This window comes from Onychostoma macrolepis, chromosome 02 (assembly GCF_012432095.1).
Source record: "Onychostoma macrolepis isolate SWU-2019 chromosome 02, ASM1243209v1, whole genome shotgun sequence".
In the NCBI taxonomy this organism is placed as follows: Eukaryota; Metazoa; Chordata; class Actinopteri; order Cypriniformes; family Cyprinidae; genus Onychostoma; species Onychostoma macrolepis.
In genome coordinates, this window is record NC_081156.1 from 5,295,845 (window position 1) to 5,316,244 (window position 20,400).

Genomic DNA, 20,400 nt, shown 5'->3' on the forward strand with positions numbered 1-20,400 from the left:
AAACAAGATCGATGCAAACCCAACTAACATCTTTTGGGTCCCGGAACGTTCTAAAGATGGTCTATTGTTTCAATAATAAAACCTAAATCGAACATTCTTGGAATGTTATATATTGGTTCCACCTCAAAAAATAACCAAATGGGAACCATACATTAGATAAGGGGAATAGCACATATGCCTTTTTTATTTTTAGGCAAGATCGATGCAAACACCACTAACAAATTTTAGTCCTGAAAATGCTATGAGAATGTTTATTTATGGTTCTTAAAATTAAAAAAAAAAAACACACACAGCTCACGTGCCCTTTTTTAAAAATATTTAGGTGACACTGAAAAGAACATTATAATTTTTGAATAAAAAGACATAAAAACTAAAATAAACATAAAAAAAGGGGGATTCTTATATGTCAAGGAAACAGTTCATATATTCTTGTTGTATATGTTTTAAGGCATGATTGATGCAAACAGAACTAAGAAATTTTGGCTCCCAAAACATTCTAAAGATTAAAAAAATAAAACATAAAAAAAACCGTAAGGAACAAGTAAGTCAAGATCAATGTGAACACAACTGACAAATATCAGATCCCAAAACATTCTGGGAATAGTTCTAAAAAATGTTAGATATTGGTTCCACCCCCAAAAATACCAAACAGCAACCATACACTAACATTAGTAAAACATATTGTGGAAAGCATTGTTTTTGCCCTCTTGAGGTGAATAATTAAATAATAACCCATCCATCTGAGCACCCAATCAAATAATAGCTGCCTATTTTAATTGGGATGTGTTTGTGAGATGTAATTGTCTGATGTTTATGTAAACAGTGTACAGTGCACTTATCTTAAATGACCATTTGAGCTATCATTCTATTTGATTGCTTGGTGTTACATGATGGACTGTTTCTTACATGTTGTTATGTAATCCTTACGTAATTGCAAAATCAATTGTGTCAAAGAACAAATCAAAGTAATTAAAGCAGATAGAGAAACAAAGACTTGGCAATTCCAGAAGCTGTTTGTTTTGTAATGAGATGTTGCAGTGTGTCAGAGAATTGTATGGTCATGTTAAATAATTATACAGAGCATTAGTGAGGATCAATAAGTACACATCACATAGCGTGACATTGTGTTGTCCGGAGATTGTTTACACCACAGAGAAAATGATTTCCCTGCAGGCCAGTGAGAGACATCAGCTAACCTGCTTGTGATTGCCATTCCCCCACAGGATATTACTCTAAATCTAACCTCTGCGGGGTCCATGATGGTAGTGTAAACAAATCTCAAACAAATATTTGTGAATAAAAAAGAAAATATGTAGTAAAGTATAAGTATTATACTATGTAAATGCTTTTTGAACTTTCTATTGATCAGTGAATCCACAAAAGGTTATGCTTTCCACAAAAATATTCAACAGCACAACTATTTTCAAAATTGATAATAATAAATATTACTTCAACAGCAAATCAGTATATTAGAATGATTTCTGAAGGATCATGTAACACTGAAGACTGAGGCTGAAAATTACTTTTTAAAATATATTCAAATAGAAAACTTATTTTAATGGCCTTTTTTAAAATTATTATTACGTTTTAGTTATTTTGTCTCCTTCTTACAGTGTAATTATACAGTTAAGTATGGAGTAATATTAATTAACAACATGCACTTACTATAGGGTTAGAGAATTAGTGTTTGGTTTAGGGTTAGTTGCATGTAACATTACATGTACCATTAATATATTTTAAAATGTCATTTATTCCTGTGATGCCAAGCTGAATTTTCAGCATAATTACTCCTCTTCAGTGTTGCATGATCCTTCAGAAATCATTCTGATTTGCTGCTTAAGAAACATTTATTATTTTTATCATCTATGCTGAAAAAAAGTTTGCTTAATATTTTTCTGAAACAGTGATACGTTTTTCTCTTTGTATAAAAGATTCAGCAGCATTTGAAATTGAAATGATTTCAGCATTTATTTGCAACAGAAATCTTGTGTTGCATTATAAACATATTCTTTACTGTAATTTTGATTAAATTAATGCATCCATGTTAAGTATTGCTTCATTAAAATATTAATTTCTTTAAAAACTGACCCTGAAGTTTTGATCTGTAATATAATATACAGTTATGTGAATGACAAAAAGCCAGATTTACATAAACTTGTTTTATTATTGATAGCTTTATTGTGTCTCGGCGCACAATGTTAGTATGTCAAAAATGTGACAACTTTTTTATTTAGCAGCCAAATTATTAGCATCTTTAAAACTGAGCTAAAATATAAATTGGACACATAATCTCTTGGCATATCTTTGTTAAATAGTTTGATGGCATTGGGCTATCACTTTCATATTTGAGTTCATACCATATTTTATACCATGGGTGTCAATAGATACATTCATTAATCCTTATCATGATCGTTACCGTTAATCAATATATCTTGAGGTTCTGGTCAGATGGTCAAAGTCTGGAATTTTTCATGTGTTAAGAGCACATGTGGTAAATAACTCACAGTATTTAGCAGAGATAATTAACCCTCTGGTGCTCCTCATTTGGGAGTCACACTTGTGATCTTCACGGACACCTAAAATGCCCCCTTACTTTTTAACTTTGTATTTTAAGTTGCATTAACTTTGAGTCAATGCCTTTAAAATTACATTTTTGAAGCCTGATTAGTGCCATCTGGTGGGAGTAAAATAAGAAAAACATCTGCAATTCCATGGTTTAGCCCAGTGGTTCCCAAACTGGGGGGCGCGACCCCTAGGGGGGGCGCGGAGTTATGATAAGGGGGGCGCGGCAAGGCTAGTGTACATACAGTCAGCCGAAATTTCAAAAGAGAAAAACGGTCCAATGAGCCGAAAATATCTGCCGCGCCGCCCGGCAGTATTCAGCGCGCACTCTCTCTCTCTCTCTCTAATCACTGCCGTCGTGACACTCCGCTGAATATTCCGCTCTATGAATCTGCGCAAAGCAAAGTCCGCTCAAATAACGCGCCGACAGAAAATTTCTATGTATACTTGTTCCTTTTTGCAATAGCGCTATTGTGATAGCATGCTGTAGTACAGCTGTACTGCACTACGGTGGTAAAATGACGCCCCCCTCTCGTGACGCTATGCTCTGCTCACGTGCTCTGATAATAATAGCTTTGTAGGACTATAAAAGTTAATCCGATTCTGTTTCATAGAACTGAATAAAAATAATATATTGATTGATATTCAATATTGATAGGCTATATTTTCTGTCCAATTTTATTGTTACTTTCAATAAACGTGGTTATTTTATTGGCTTGTGATTTTTAAATTCAGTATCATTAAAATTGGGTTAAATTAAAAAGTCTTACAAAAATGACTTAATATTATTTAATAAAATAATAAATTATTATTATAAAGCAGTTTCGGTTTCGGCCAATAATGTTCTTTTCGGTGCATCCCTAGATTTTTTATGTAAAAGTTTTCAGGGTGATACAAGACCCCACTGTGAAATTATCTGGGTAATTATGGCTTCTTGCCACATATGTAAATAAATGAGCAGAAAATATGAATTTCATCATATTTTATTACCTCAAGACGACTCGCAGTACCCGCTGCAGCGGTCTGTTATCAGTTCTAGCGGTTGTTGTCGTTAAATAACAGACCACTAGATGGTGCAATTGATTAATCATAAATGAGAATTGCCGTTAGACGAATAAAATTATGAATGAATGACGCATAGTAGTTCTGCTCTAACCATGGACAAGTTTTTGAAAAGACAACAAGTGCCGGGTAAACGTAAAGTAGATGATGAATCTACTTCAAACATCACGGGCTTCATTTATAAAGCGTGCGTTTGCTCAGATTTGATCGTAGAGTGTGCGTGCGCTTAAATCACGCCAGCGCTCATATTTATAAAGACGGTGACGTGGAAAAGTGCTTAGCGTCACGTCAGGGTCCGAGCAGACTTCATTTTTTTTTATTCTGCAAAAGGGGGGCCCGGCAGAAAAAGTTTGGGAACCACTGGTTTAGCCTATAGATTCCAATATAGCTCTATATAAAAGCCTATAAATTCTCTAATTGGTTTTTTTATGTGTGTGCGTCTGTTTTGCACTCTTGATGTTTTAAAGTGTAACCCCTTCCTTGCTGTCCACTTTTTTACTGCATTGTAGTTGAATTATTGCTTTTATTTTACATACTTGCTATGTTACAGTCACACCAGTTCATAGTGTGTGTTTAAGTGTGTGTGTGAGTGGATGTGTTGGTTTTGCACTCTTGATGTTTTAGAGTTTCACCCCGTCATTGCTGTGTACTTTTTTCTGTATTGTGGCAGATTTGTAGATTGTACACACAAAAGTTCTCAGAATTTTTGTGTTTTTGTCGATTTCCCATTCATTTCCTATAGTCGGTCATTTTTGACCGAAGACCACAAGTGTGACTATTTATTTTTTATTTTTATTTAGCCTGCTTGAATCATGCCCTCAATTTTTTTGTGTGTTCACATTCCAAATGCCATAAAAGTCACCAAGTTTCGTACCATACCGATGAAGCTGTGATTTAAAAAAATTAAAAACAGAAAATCTTTTGGTCAAAAGTGACCGAAGAGCACCAGAGGTTAAGTAAATAATTGACTACAGCCAAAACACTAAGCTTCCCAAAAGACAGTTATACAAAATAACAGATCTGTGCCTCATTGTAACAATATCCAGTTTCATCCTGGAATCCATTTAACGGGCTAATCATTTTCTCCATGCTGGATATGGACATCCTTGAGTAATTCATACTGTGATGATCAGTGACCCATGTTGACTTCATAATTGTTCTCTTAAGTCTTGACATGTCATCACATGTTATTTGAGGCTATGAAAGCCATGTTGCTATAGTTACAGACAGCACGCTACATGACAAACCTGTAGTGTTGTTTTGGTACGATGTTTTAATCGCGCAGGGTTCAGTGAAACTTGCAGCCCATTAGGAATTCTCAAAGTACCGAACCAATTGTATTGTCACACTCATTTAACGCTAGTAATTGCTTTAGAAATTAAAAACCCTGCTTCTCATAGCTTGACTGGATTTGGAATGGTTGGCAGAACAAAAATGAATAGATCCTACTGAAGAAGTCACAAGTCTGTGAGAATCTACATCGGTACTTTTTGCTCTCAATACATAAACTTTTATGCCAGGACTGCTTATTTTATTGATCAAGTACACAGTAACGTGTGTTTTTGGTGGGACAGGAACATCATTGTGGGTACAGCATGAGGTTATAACCAAGCACTGGTTCTGGTAATAAGATTGTGGAGCTGGTGAGCACCATGGAGTCTTTGTTTCTGCTCAAATAACATATTGTGTCTGACTCAGTACACAATACACGCCTGTTTGTCAGGAATAAGGACGCAAGAAGTGCATTTTTGGTATTTAGCTATTTATTTTCTAAAATGAATACGGCTGTACTGCTAAAAGTGAAATCCAAAAATTACAAACTACAGGTTATTTATGTTTTGTTAACAGTATTGTCCCCCACAGACCAGTTTTTAAATATTTGGGAATCATCCATATTTGCGCTTGTTCACATACGTCTCAAAACACTTAAATCACTTTCAGTCAATCAGACATATTTAATAAAGTTGTCACACTCTTCTTCTGGAACAATCATTTTATTAGCAAATTATCCCAACACTCACTGGTGCATCCAGGTCACACTTTTGTGTGTTTTTAGATTTGTCAATGTGAACGAGCAACTTTTGGAAAAAGCTTAAAAGTGATAATGTGGATGGTGAGCATTTTGAAAAAACAAGTAGTTTGTGATGTTTCGATTTCACTATTAGCAGTACAATTGTGTGTTTAAACAATGTACTAAAAGCTGAAAAGTTCTCCTTTGTGAATTTGAAAAGTTTCACGTACAGATGTTGTCAAAATAATCCCCGTTCACACGGATCTGTGAAAATGAGTAACAATGCTGTATTATGCATGCCAGGCCAGTAGTTGGCGATGTCAAATAGTAAAGAAACACTACTGCGCTCACAAAGACTGAACATGTAATTTGCATGCACATGTTGTCACTGTTTTCACAAATTTGCATTTTTCTAGTTTACCCAGCGACGTTAATGGTATCATTTTCAAAAATGTGCTTTGAAACCTGTTTAAAAAAGGCCCCACAAAACGCCGTTGTCATGTAACTGAATGACCAAAACGCATAAATATGCTTCTGAACTGAAAACGGTCTCTTGTAAACCATGTATAGTTTGTGTAACGCACCAATCTTCATCTTTTGCCATAGGAAAACAATTTGCAAGTAAATATTCTGTCATCTTTGCAGGAGTTTAGTATGAAGATTAACATTTATAATTAGCAACATTATAAGTGAATAGCAGGCAAAATGTAGTTACAACCATAGTTATATATGGGCACAATATGCATCAGAATTTTCTCAGTACATGGTACATCATGAAAATGGCATGTCAGTGTGGACGGATGGCCAAAAAGTAGAGAAAAATATGTTTTCAAATGTATTCAATCAATGTGGATGTAGATTTTATGTTCAGTGTTGTATTTAACTAGGTGGTAGCTGGAGAAATATGGATATTACACTGTAAAATATAGATAATCTCATCCCAATTTACCTGTCCAGACCTTTCCCCTGACATGATTACAGTTCATAGCTGCTGTTAGAAACTAGACGTAAAATAAATTTCAGCCTAATCACTCTATGTTCTGTTGCAATTTTGCATAAACCGATCTTTTATTTTAGGAAAAGGTGTCCAACAGATTGCGTAACCCCACCAAATTAGAGAAAGATAAGAAGGAAAAAAAACAGAAATGAGAAAGTGTGGAGCTGAAATGTAAATTGGCTAATCAAGGTTCTGCTCAAGAGGCAATGCAATCATTTTTCACCTCGCACATAAAAACTGCATGGACGTGAGGTTGAATCCATCAAGACCTCATTATTTATCTCCCCCGACCTTAAATTTCAAGGTGTAATTTATTTGTGTGCAAAGGCAAATAAAAGGCAAACAGTTCTATCATGAATTTAGGCTGTTTGTACTTTCAAACCTGGAATTTTTCCATTTTAAAAGGTAATGATGCACATGAAAGTGTAGAAAACCATGCCAGTTTACTTGTGAAAGGCTTGGTCAACCACTCAGTATAATGTAATATAACCGGATTGTAACCATTTGGGGAATTCTTTATACGTGTACTTGGTATTAGACAAGTGGTTCTCAATCGGGGGCTGAGTAAACTTCAAAATGACTTAAAGTAAGACAAAATAAAACTTTCAGTTCCCCCCCTGAACAACTGTCTTTGAAAAAACAGGGTTCCTACAGTTTTGGAAAAGCTGGATGTACTATATAAGGTAGCCTAATTTTTAAAGTGAGATCTCTAGACCTGATAACCTTTTGGGAATTACTAAAATCTTAAAACTCCATGGGCCTTTTTATAAGTTTCCTAATGCAAGCTTGCGAACCAAAGCTTTAGACACTTGAAGACAACATAAGGAAAGGAGACGTGTCAGAACGTTTAACAACAGTTAATTCATTCCTTGAGTATGATAGAGTGGAACAGTCGGACCGGAATTAAAAATCCATTTCATTTTCTTCATATAGGAAATAATTTTAATAATAACTTACAATCCATAAAAGGCAGACCTACTGTGCTTTTGTTGAAGCCATTGGCCCTAATTTTTTTTTAAATAATCATGTTTAACAGTGGAATTATTGGTGGAAAAACTACACTACCCATGATTCTGCTTATAAATCAGATCAGGAAAATCAGATAAATGCAACAAGCAAATCTTTAGTGCCCATGAAGCACTGTAAATGATGTAATCTCCCTACATTCTGAAACTACTTAAATATTTGTATATAACAAATATTTCATATAATATCTCGATATATATTCAACATGTTTCTTTTGTACTAATTTGTTTGAATATGTAGTTCTTTCCCTCATTAAAGCCGTAAAGTCTTGTACCTTTATCTTTTTACCTGTTCTATAAAATCAGTATCACACAATTGTACTGCCTTTTTTACTCCAATAACTTCTCATGATAAACGACCCAAAGTGCCATTGCTAAGACACTTTCAAATTAGTAATGGAGGCTTAGACTCATCTTTTGAACTAGCAACGGCAAGTCTTTGGGACACTCCTTAGTTTCTCCTTGTTGTTTATTTACATACTTGCAGGAGTGTGTTGCTGTGCTTTTTCTCATGTGTGATTGCTTTAATAAGTCTTATCTTAGGAGTTGCTTCAAACCTATCATCTTTCCTTGTTATTTTACATGTGGTCATAAATCAGTGGGGTTGCGACTAAAAATAAGTCAGCTCATTTCTGATAGCATGACAGCAGGGAAAAAGCTATGCCAAATCCACATAGTCAAATCCAACTTACCCAGTAATTGTGTATAGATAAGACAGCAAAGTAAATAGACTTATCAACTTTCAAAAGGGAGTAGAAAACATTCCCTATCGTTTTTTTATTGACGTCAAATGTTTTGCATCCAATCAAACTCTATGGAGTTCAGATTCTCTTGGCAGAAGCTACTAATATAAATATTTGCTTCAGTGTTTATTCGTGTGTTAGGCTGGTGGATTACACTTCTGTTGTGTTTATACATTTACAAAATTGTTTTTTCATTTGCAAACATCTTACCATATGAAACACCATCCTTACATTAAGTTAAAACTGAACAAGACATCTTTTTAAAATGATGAATGTATGGACCAAAATTCATGTTTTTTGAAGCATGCAGGGAAACTTACAGTATACCAAAAGAAGTAATTCCATGCCTTAGTTGGTTAAAAACCGATGCTTGGAGAAAGTTGAGTGTTTCAGCTGGACGGGGATCTGTAAGGCTGGGGACAGAGCCATCTGCTGTGGCTCAGGAACACAAAGCCATGCAGCGATCCAGTCAGACTTCTGATCTCAGTGCCAATGAAACATTGTTGTGGCACTGTTTGAAAACTGTGATTCACTGTCATCATCTGACCAACCTCAACAAGCTTGAAAAAACCTGTTACAAAGAATAGGCTGACATTATTAACAAACTGTATATGTAATGATGGCAGTTAACCATAAAATCTTAATGTAACAAATTGCTCTCAGCAATATTAGTCTATTTTTTTTCTATCATAAAATCAAAGCAAAACAAGTTGGCAAGTCTTTGAATATATTATAAGGCACTATACAGTAATTATACTGTATATTATACAATAAAAAATACATTAAAAGGCAAGAAAGATTCCAACTGACTGTTGGGTTGTATACTCCACTGTGGGCTCCAAAATTGAAATGTAGTTTTTGTTCTTTATATTTACAACATATAATGTAGTTAAGCAATATCACACAAGTGCTGTTTTTCCTAAATATCAGCACAATCAAAAATGTAACATTGATTCAACTATTTTTAACAAACTGGTTAAGTGAATGATTCAATGTAAAGAAATTTAAAGTGACCAATACCCTACAGATTGTTGGACTAAACAGACACATGTAAATTATGATATTTTATTTTTTCAAAACCGCATACACCCCATTTAACACAGAGCAAAAAAAAAAAAAAAAACGTTTTCCTCCATACTTGTAATAACGTTAGGCAAGATAGACTAGCTAAATTATGCTAACTAACTACAACTGACTAGCTAGCTTAAATTTGAGTTAAGGTTGACTAGCCTAGCTAGCTAAGATAAACCAAAGGTCATTGAAAATAGTTTAATATTAAGTGGCTAAATGAACTAGCTAGTTAAAAATAAACTGTCCCTTGTTGTATTGTACACATAGCCACATATCCAGAAACTACAAAACATTTGCACATACAGAAAAAAAAAATGCTTTTAAAACATTAAAAAAGACATTTGAAATGCAATTTCTAAAATGTGTAATTTAATTTTAAAACATACTTGGCAGGTACAATAATCTATTTATTTTTCCCTTAGTGACAGAATTACCCAATGTGTGATTTTATGTTTGTTGTCAGATTACAGTTACATATTTGATTAATGTTACATTGTTTACACGTTTCTCTGAGATTTTTTTTAAAACAGTTAAACAAATTCATAGGTGGGTCTGTTTGCATTTGTGCAACAGTAAAGAACTTAAAATAGAATAAATACCCATTTGTAATCAACAAAGCATTCTACACTCTGTTCTGTTGATTATAATGGGTGCTATTATCCTGAGGTGTTGAATCGAGCTGCTCACTTACAGTACATGGTTCAAACTGTGCCAAGCACTAAAGAACTTTTCACCGATGTAAGATTGACAAGCAATTTACTGAAACATGAGGACAGGTGCATCTCAGGTGCACACACACATTACACACACATGAACAAGATGTTTGGTGTCAATGTAAAAATGTTGAACGCTCAAAATGTGTGTATTTTCCATTTAGTTTCCCATGTCCATTCCACACCATCTCTGTGCATTTTAATAAAGAATTATTGAGAATTCAATTGCCTCAAGCTCTAACTGTTAATATATAATAAACTCTTTACCCACTAGTGTCCGGATCGGATTCAGAGCGATAATCAAAATTTAGATGAAACAGATCGCTTCCATCAAACCCCCAAAAACTTGCACAGTCTTATACCACTTCCTGGGTCAAAATTTCATTCGATAGCGTTAGGCTTTGTTGATTTATGCTGTTTAATGTTCGATGACTGCATTATTTTACGTATGCATCTGCTTACATATGTTGCTTCTTCTTCATCATGTTTTGATCCAGAGATTCAGTACTCTTTCAGAAGATGTGTAATAGTGCCCCCTACTGTATAACAATGAATAATGTCATTGGTGGGGAAAGGGTTAATCATCATCAATCTATATATTTTGCACTATAAAGTTGAGGTATCTGCTGTTTCCAAAAGTTTGATATTTATTTATATATATTTTTAATCTAAACAAACTTGCAATATCAACAAAACTGTGAATTTTCACATTTTTGAATGAAAAGTCAATGTAAAACACAGTATGACATTATAGAGCTAAGATCGTATATCCAGTTGTTTATAATTTGGTGTTTCTTTGGTTTACTGTCTTCATTCTGTTACTGAAATACAAAAAAATGAACATCAAAACTGAGACAATTGTGACTTTTAATTTGTAAATTGGCCCAGTGGAGGGTTTGATGAAAAATTATGCTAATGGTTTTTTTTCGCTCTGGTTACAGTTCACAGCTGAAGTTCATTTGTATGCCGGCGGAGAATCCCAAGAGACAGAAGAACCTTCTGAGCTTGAGCTGTCAGCAGAGATCATGAGGAAGAGCCGGAGCGTCTTGGCAGTGACACCTAGTGATGTGAGACATTTTACTGTTGTGTTTCAACATGAATAGATGATAATGCTATGCAGTGATTTTTTTATTTTATTCTGCCCTCAATACACACAGAGGTCCATGCCATTTAGATGTTTAAAAAAATCGCTTTTTGTTTTTCTCCTAGTTTGCCCTTTATATGTTTCACACCAATGAAGCAGCCAGGGTTTCTCTGAAATATTATATTCTTCGATTTCTAGAGAAAGAGCTAAAACAATCAACAAGCGCTAGGCTAGCGTGTCTACAAGAACATAAACAACCAATTAACCACAAACCCACATACGCACACACATAATATTAATAGCTATTTATGAGGGACGTGGGAAAAGATGGCAGGCACCATAAAACCTCGACAGAGGAAAGAAGGACAGAACAGAATTGAAAAAAAGGGCAGTCATTCATTTGTCTTCTTGATGTTTTTAATTACCTGAACTCGGTTGATTGTAACCAAATTAAAGCTTAACATTTTACAGTCTTTGAAGTCAAATTTACATAATAGGCCCTATTCATTAAACTTTTCTGTTTAAAGGTGAAGTGTGACAATTTTCCCCCCTAAATATTTATTCTCAGTTAGGATTAGGGTAAGTCAGCATAGAAACAAAGAAATGCCATTTACCCATTTTACTTCCAAAAAGTGAGGTGAACTTGATTTTGTTCATTGGAAAGTGATTGGATTATGAAAATTGACTCTATGACCGGTGGTTGTAGTGTAAGGCTTAAAAAGTTATAGTGCTTTGTGATGTTGGATTGCCGTGTCAAGTGATACACATCACAAAATAATAATTACTAGGATTGTCACTATACCAAATTGTTATGAATTGATCAAAACCTCACAGGTTTCATAACAGACCTTAGTCAGGGTGGATGTCACATTGAATTTAATGCGGCTAAAAACAAGGCTATGCTGGATAGACTTAAGGTCATTGCACACTGAGTCCGAACTTTTCGTCCGAAATTTTTGCACGTTAAAAAATAAATACGACCTCATGTTGTGTCAATCGCGTTTACACATTGCCTCCAAAACTTTCCTCCGTCATAAAAAATTCGGATCAGGTTCGATTAGCAAGCATTTTGATAGGAAAGGATGACAAATAGGAAAAAACCCCGGAAAAAAACGCAAACGAAAATTTCGGACTCAGTGTGCAAGGACCTTTAGTCTTTACAATGGCACATACTGTATAAAAGTCCTAGCTCGTGTCATTTTCACAAAAATGTTTTATAGAGTTGTTGTCTACTGAAAGACGTTTCGTTATTAAAAAACAATCAGGGGCGGACTGGCCAGCTGGCATATAGGCGTTTTTCTGGTGGGCCGACACACTTTGGGGCTGATACTTTGGCCCATCATGCAGGGACAGCGATGCATTGGTTTGTCTTCTGTATTGACAGCGTAAACCCAACTGCAATGCGCCATAGACAAAATGCTATATTGCAGCTGTTCCATAAGTGCCACCTACTGGCAGAGAGTTCATTTGCATTTTTAGCATAATTTCACAAAGCTAAAGTCAGACCATTCTGTTTGCTTTAAATCTTGTAATTGTACAATCTAATTTAAATAAAAATGACTGCTCGTGCTACATGCATGTAGCATTTTTGTTTGGACTGTGATTAAAATGCAGTGGTTGCCTCTAATTTCAAATGGCTACAGATTATTATTAATAATTTTTTCACTTTAGCCTGTAATAGAGCAAATAAACAGTTTGTTCATGTAGCGTACTCTTTCATTCTTTCTTGTCACAGCCTCGTTTTCATTCCTGTCAGAAATTAAATATGGTGCTACCATGACTAGGGTCTATTCTCAATGTCACCAAATAACAAATTAATAACTCAAACAAATTAACAAATTAATAATCAGAAACAAATTATACAACTAGTATGTCCAACCTTAACCAGATGCATGCAGTACATTTATGTTAAGCCGTATGTACTACGTATATAGCAAATCTCTTGATAGAGAAAACTGATTGATAGTTATATTGTCAAAAATTGTAAAATATATCATCGTTCAGCGATATTTAAAAAGTAATAGAGAGAGAGTGCACATCCTACCATACATACAGTGTACTCGCAGAAAGCAATAAATGCTATATAGCAAATCTTGGCTGCATGATTGTCATCACAAAATGTAAACTGTATTTTTGAACAACCTGTATATATAAAACTGAATAAAAATTATATCCAACTTTACCCAGATAGATACAGTATCTTATGTGATGCTACTATATCTCAAATTGCAACTTGCTAACTTTTGATTTTGTAGCAAAAAGGAACTGTTATTGCTCATCTCTTTATACACTCTCAGGAATAAAGGTACAAAAGCTGTCACTGGGGCGGGACCTTTTCCAAAGGTACACTTTTGTATCTATTAGGTTCAAATATGTACACTTTAAGTACTAATAAGTACCTTTAAGGTACCAAAATGGACACTTTAGGTACAAACATTTTGAAAAGGTACCGCCCCAGTGACAGCTTTTGTACCTTTATTTCTGAGAGTGTATAGTTATATAGTTATATATATATATATATATATATATATATATATATATATATATATATATATATATATATATATATATATATATATATAAACAATATAGCAAATCTCAACTGATTGATTGCTTGTATTGTCGCAAAATTTAAATCATATTATTGTCTGGCTCTAATCTGCTAAATGCGACTATATGGTATGAAGATATTATAATCATTAACATCATGATTTCTTTAAAGCTGCTTTGAAGCAATGTGTATTATGAAAGGAGCTATACAAAAACAAACAGAAAGTAAGACTAGGACTAGGTACATTCATTTAAGTAAATCTGGTCAGTTTTCATTTTGTGTTGAATTTACTGTGCAGAGACAGCTATATATTGATTTCTCAGAAGAGTGAAAACACTGTCGCTTAGTGACGCTTTCAAGACATTGCTCTGTTTGTTTAAACAACCTGAAACTTATTTCTCAACCAGTGGCATGCTTTTGACACGGAACGACCGGTTTGTCTGAATAATGGCTTTAGTTGGGCGGAAGCGGCAGTGAAAGTGTTTGGGTAAACGATCATTATTTCTCCATCTGGTGCATTAGTCACGCAGAAATTACACACATGACCTTTAAAGAAAGGTACACTCTGTATTTTCCTAACTTATGTTATGCTGGCCGATATATTTTTTTGTCTTTGAAAAGTAATAAAGAGATATGACATTATTTCTTCATTATTAGTTCTCACCTTTCTTCACCAGCACTCAATGAATGCTTGACACTCACCTCTCCTGCGTATGATTAACAGCCACCTCTGAATCCCTGCTCGGTCTGTGGCAGCAGCCCTCTATAACCCTCTTCATTGAAATCCTTCTCCAGAACAAGTGCATCTGATTACTTACTGAGACTTTCTCAGCCAGGAGTTTGAGTTTTTCTGCCACTCAGATGTGGATGTAGAAAGACTGCAAACCCTTTTTTAAACAGATGCTGTTCAGTTATTTCACAAAGAAATGGAAAGTAATACATTGAATTAAACATGAAATTTTGAAGTAGAAAGGCTGAAATAGTATTTTTTGTACAGGGTACTTCTTCAATAATCATTGTTTTATTTGCAACTTTGAAAAATCATTTGCATAGTGTAGATTTTCACTCTTTTGATTGAGAAATTGAGTGGTGCTTGCCTGTGCATAAGTTGCTGTACTAGGACAATGTGGATGGTTTTTATCACATTGTTATGCGGTTGCTAGGCTGGTTGCTTATTAGTTCAAGCCAATAAAGTGTCAAAGGTATATGCTGTGAAGCTTTGTGATGCTGAAATGTTACAGAGTTGTTGTCAGAGTAAGTGTAGAAAATGTTTATGATTTATACAGAAAAAGACAAAAAATGCTACAACAAATGGCTGTTAATTGGTTAACTCTAAATTACCTTAACATATAGCTACAGTGCCAAATTTTACTGTAAAATACTGTCAAATGTGTATAGTTTAAAAAAATATATGAATTACCATAATTTAGGTGAAAAAGAGTAAAAGCATGACACGTCATATATGCTTTTTCCCATTTTTGTTATCTGCATTGTGTGTTAATGTTTATTGAATTATTTTAGTGTCATGTGTGTTACTCTTGGCCATTTTTTCAGAACTTATGCTGAACTCTGATTCTTCATGTGAATTTCTACTGTACTACCTATATTTTGATGGTAGTTATCAGTACATTTTAACATACAAAGTAGATTTGGGTAGTTTAAGTATATTGGTACAGTAAATTAAGTCAAGTCACATTTATTTCTATAGCGCTTTATTCAATACAGACTGTTTCAAAGCAGCTTTACATGTAATAAACAGGAAAATAACAGTATTAGTGTTGCAGAATTCATCAATTATGAAGCTAATATAATTTTGGCTGTAAAGCAGCTCTTTAGAAGATAATGGTGTCATTATTCAGCTCAATTTAATTCAATGTTGATTAATTTCGTTCAATAACAGTGTCACTGTTACAAAGTTCATCAGTTATGAAACAAACTCAATGCAACTATAAAGCAGAAGAGAAGTTAATAGTGTCATTATTCAGCTCAAATCTGTTTAGTGTTGATTCAATTCCTTTTAATAGCAGTCATAAATTATATATTATAAATTTTCAGTTTCAACTTATAAGTTGTGAAATATACAGATACCAATATGCCATCCTGTAATACTTGATACATTGTCACCATATTTTTGGGGGTTACTGTAAATTTAAAAGGAAATTCAATATTTAAATATTTGTGCAATTTGAACTCTTGCACTCTGTATTTGGTTTCAGCATCTGAGACAAAAATAAAAATGGTCAACTGATATGAGTCCATATTATTTGTTAACAGCCAGAGTGGGCATTTTTGCAGATGGACGAATAGGTCGCATGTCCGCCGCGAGCTGTATTTGTCCAGTCAATGCTATTGACATTGTAAATATGCAGAAATAGGACAGCAGTCCAGTGTACAGTGTGGAACAATTTCAAGTGTGAATAGCCCATGTGATGTTCTGATTGAAATGCACCAGTGACAATAATATCTACAGCTGCTTATGCAATGCATGTTTCATAGAACAAACAATTATTGGTCAGTTTCTCATTTGACAGATATTAAAACATTTGTAGGCTGGTTTTAGTGCTGTGAATGTGAGGCTGTGACTCTCATTGACTCAGAGGCATATGACTGCAGGAAGGCAGGGGAACATAGAGGACATGCAGTCCATCTGTTCCTCTAAGCTACAGGAGAGAGTATGTTTGTCTGATGCTCATGATCTCTTTGGGCTTTATTGATTTGGGCATTAGCGTTTTCCCAAACTGCAGGGCTTAAAATAACACCATTATTCCACTCTTAATGGGCAGGCACATTTTTTCCTACTTCAAATATTTGAAGTGGATTTTGTGAGGTCCAAAGGAAGCCAAGCATTGGTTTTCCAGTCATATCCAAACCCCTCAAGACCCCATCCTCCCCTTGCTGTGCTCTGGCCGTACGTGTTTACTGACAAGCCTTGTAGCTTAACCCTCAATCATACTCATTCTTAAAGGAGTCGGAGTGGTTGCCATGGTTACCGATCCTCCCAGCGATCGGCCGGTCTCTGGGCATACATCCATGTATATCTTTATGTCTCTTTTATGTATTTGTTTACTTATTTATTTACTGGATCAATGCCTATGGACAGCCTTATCCTTCTTCACCATGTTTCCCTCAATTCAGTCAATGAAAATATCTCATTTCTTGTTTTTCTCATTCAATGCAGAGCATAGCAGCCTTCAGGGCTTTAATGCTGTCTGAGCTGAGGAGGCGTCGCTTGTATTGCAATGGCTGTAACTTCTGTAAAGCGTGACATGATTATTAGATGATACTTCATAGGCTTCTCATGGGATTCCCCTTTCCTTTCATTTAATTTCCCCTCCATTAATTGACTGGGCCTTCTAATCCACATGAAGCCATTTTTACCTATGACCTTCCACTGTTGCCCAGTAAAAAACATTTCGTTTCAATGCTTTAAATTTCACTGTACAACAGATTGTTCAAGATAGACCCCTATATTATATTATATTATATTATATTATATTATATTATATTATATTATATTATATTATATATTATATTATATTATATTATATTATATTATATTATATTATATTATATTATATTATATTAATGTTTCCTATTGTAGGACCATACATTTTTGTTTCATTGTGACATTATTCACATGGCAATTCATGTAAATCATTAAATAAAAAATACTGTAAACTAAAACATAAATTAATCAAATCCAGACGCATTACAGTAATGAGAATTTTGAATGAAAATGACCCTTAATGATCCTGTAATAGAGTTTTCTTCTTGTAAAATCAAATTTTTTCATTTGTTTCCTCTGGCTTTGGGATGAAATATGACCCAGACTTGTTCTAGACAGGTTTCATGAGATTCACCCAATTACTGCCGTTGCTTTCTGATACGGCTTTCCATCAAAGTGTCAATACATTTCCCAGAATTATAGCCAGTCCTAAACTCACGTTGATACTCTACCAGTCAAACAGAAGCAGTAACTGTTTTCTCTCTCCCTCCTCAATATCTGGATTCTCATCAGTTAGCTATCCCAATATACACGCCGTGCTCGAGGAATTCCTGGTAACGCTCCTCTCTTCTGGGCAATTTTGATTGAGCTATAAACATATTTCGTGGTGATGAATTGAGTCTTCTGCTATAGGCTGTTAAGAAAGGATGTTGTCCAGCGGCTCCACTGACAGTGATATGCAATCACGCTGAGGGAGCCACTCGTTAAACACGCTGTATCTATAAAGAACTGTCAGGAGATAGAGTCAACATGCTGCAGCAGTAGAAACTGAACAGTGCTCTACATCAGTCACGTAGCGTAAATGAGAGGCTCGCTCCCTAGAGCGCCGTATATCACCCAAAGCTTGATGTGCATGCACTGTACGCTGACATTAATGATGGATTAATTTACACTGATATCATATAATTAATGACAGAATTTTCATTTTTGGATGAACTAACCCTTTCAGTGTCACATGATCCTTCAGAAATCATTCTAATATGCTGATATCTAATATTTAATGATGTACTACCATTCAAAAGTTTGGGGTACGTAAGATTTAAAAAAATATATATATTTGACAAGGATACATTAAATTGAAAGTAAAGGCATTCATAAAAGTTTTCTATTTCAAATAAATGCTGTTGTTTTCAACTTTGTATTCATCAGAGTCAGTTTTCACAAAAATATTAATTAGCAAAAACTGTTTTCATCATGATAATAATAAGAACTATTATTAATATTTGAGCACCAAAAATAATTGATAATAACTGAGCAGCAAATCAGCATATTAGAATGATTTCTGAAGGATCATGTGACACTGAAGACTGGAGTAATGATGCTGAAAATTTAGCTTTCCATCATAGGAATAAATTACATTTTAAAATATGTTAACATAGAAAACAGTCATTTTAAATTGTAATAATATTTCACAATATTACTGTTTTTACTGTATTTTTGATCAAATAAATGCAGCTTTGATGAACATAAGAGACTTATTGGGTTTATCTGAGGAAATAATTTAAAATGGACTTAATTTTATCCATCAGGAATTAATTGGATTGTATATATCAGGTGGTTTTAAGGGAAGGGTAGTTGATCATTCAGAAGCCAAGCACGTTATTAAAATTTGATGAAATATTTTGTTCTTTGGTATGACAAACCCTGATAAATCATTTAAAATTAAGACCTGGAACCTGGATTTGTTATGAAAAGGATCAATTTTGATTTCATATTCACTCAGTTGTAGAGTGTATACGTGAACACACTGCATAATTTTTACAAACATTATTTCATTTGTTTATTCATGTATTAATTGATTGTTCCTGATGAGTTCATTGATTGTACGTGATCATACTGTATGCAGGTGATGATGTATAGTGGACAGCTGCAACATTTCTGCTCTGTTTTTATGCCGTTAGGACAGCAAGGACCTCTCAGCATGTACGTCTTCAGGAGCCACGTTGGGTGTGGATCTCTGGCGAGGCCCCAGACGCCACTCAGGAACCCTTGTGTTGCCGCCGCTGTCATGGAGACAGGCAGAGAGGGCCCGCAGTCCTCATGAAGATCACGTTTCCAGACCCACGTCACTGGGCTTCATTACTCCACCGCGTATAGATATTACACCAGTGCCACCTGATAGGTGAGCTCAGTGTTCAATCTAACAAATACAACACCAGAACATTGTGTCAGCACATAAACGGTCAAAGATTATTCAAGGTTCAACTTTTAAGTGCTTTGTATTTTGTTTGACCAATGAAATCCCAAAATATCACTTCCTGAGTTTCAGAAACAGAATAGATGATTCACTTTTTTGAACCTATAATGATGTCAAATGCTAAATAGTTCTTTTTTAATAAAACTTTGTTTGACACTGCACTAACCGACTGAAGGCCAGTATTACTAAACAAGGCAAAACAGCGCCGAAGGGCGTGGACATTTCTGCGGGTGATTTACTGACAACATGCAAATTAAAGAACACAGACACAACATCTCATTTCCATAATTAACCAACGCAATCTACCAAGCACAACTCAAATTAGCGTAAGGATATGTTCTTCCTTCTACCACCCTCTGTTCTCTGTGGTGCCTCTTCCTAGCAACAATAATTGCAGCCATTTCAAGAGCAAAATAGTTTAAGACATGCTTTTTTGGGGCATTAAATAATGGCGTAAATACCAGTAATTTGACAAGCGCAAATGTTTGTAAATCGCATTGCGGGATATATTTTAATGTCTCCTCCCATAAATTTTACGTCTGAAAGGGAAACTCCTACAAATGCATATTCAATAAGATCAGGTGCAAAAATAATTGTGTCCACACCTTTTCAGCGCTAATTCTTCACTGCACGTCTTTAGTAAATCTTGACAGTACTATTTTTTTTTTATTTTGGCCATACGAGGTTCATAGTAACAATGAAAATGTATGCTTGTTTTGAGCATAGGAACATCTATTCATAATCAACAATTTACAGTAAATCAATTCATTTTCTCATGAAAATAAAATGTGTTTTGAATGACGGATTTCATTTTTGTGGGTTACACATTATTTTGGGGGTCTTGCAGGTCTTAAAAAGTCTTAATTATTCCTTCCATAA

At 34.6% G+C, this 20,400-nt stretch overlaps 1 protein-coding gene across 1 annotated transcript in view; it reads left to right on the forward strand.

Moving 5' to 3' along the window:
- The window catches only part of pde4bb (phosphodiesterase 4B, cAMP-specific b), a 69,782-nt gene that overhangs the window by 1,421 nt on the left and 47,961 nt on the right, over positions 1-20,400 (forward strand). The window contains exons 2-3 of the mRNA XM_058747629.1: positions 11,126-11,251; positions 19,226-19,446. Of these exons, the coding sequence (XP_058603612.1) occupies positions 11,210-11,251; positions 19,226-19,446 (263 nt within the window). The 5' untranslated portion in view covers positions 11,126-11,209. The remainder of the gene's footprint in view (positions 1-11,125; positions 11,252-19,225; positions 19,447-20,400) is intronic.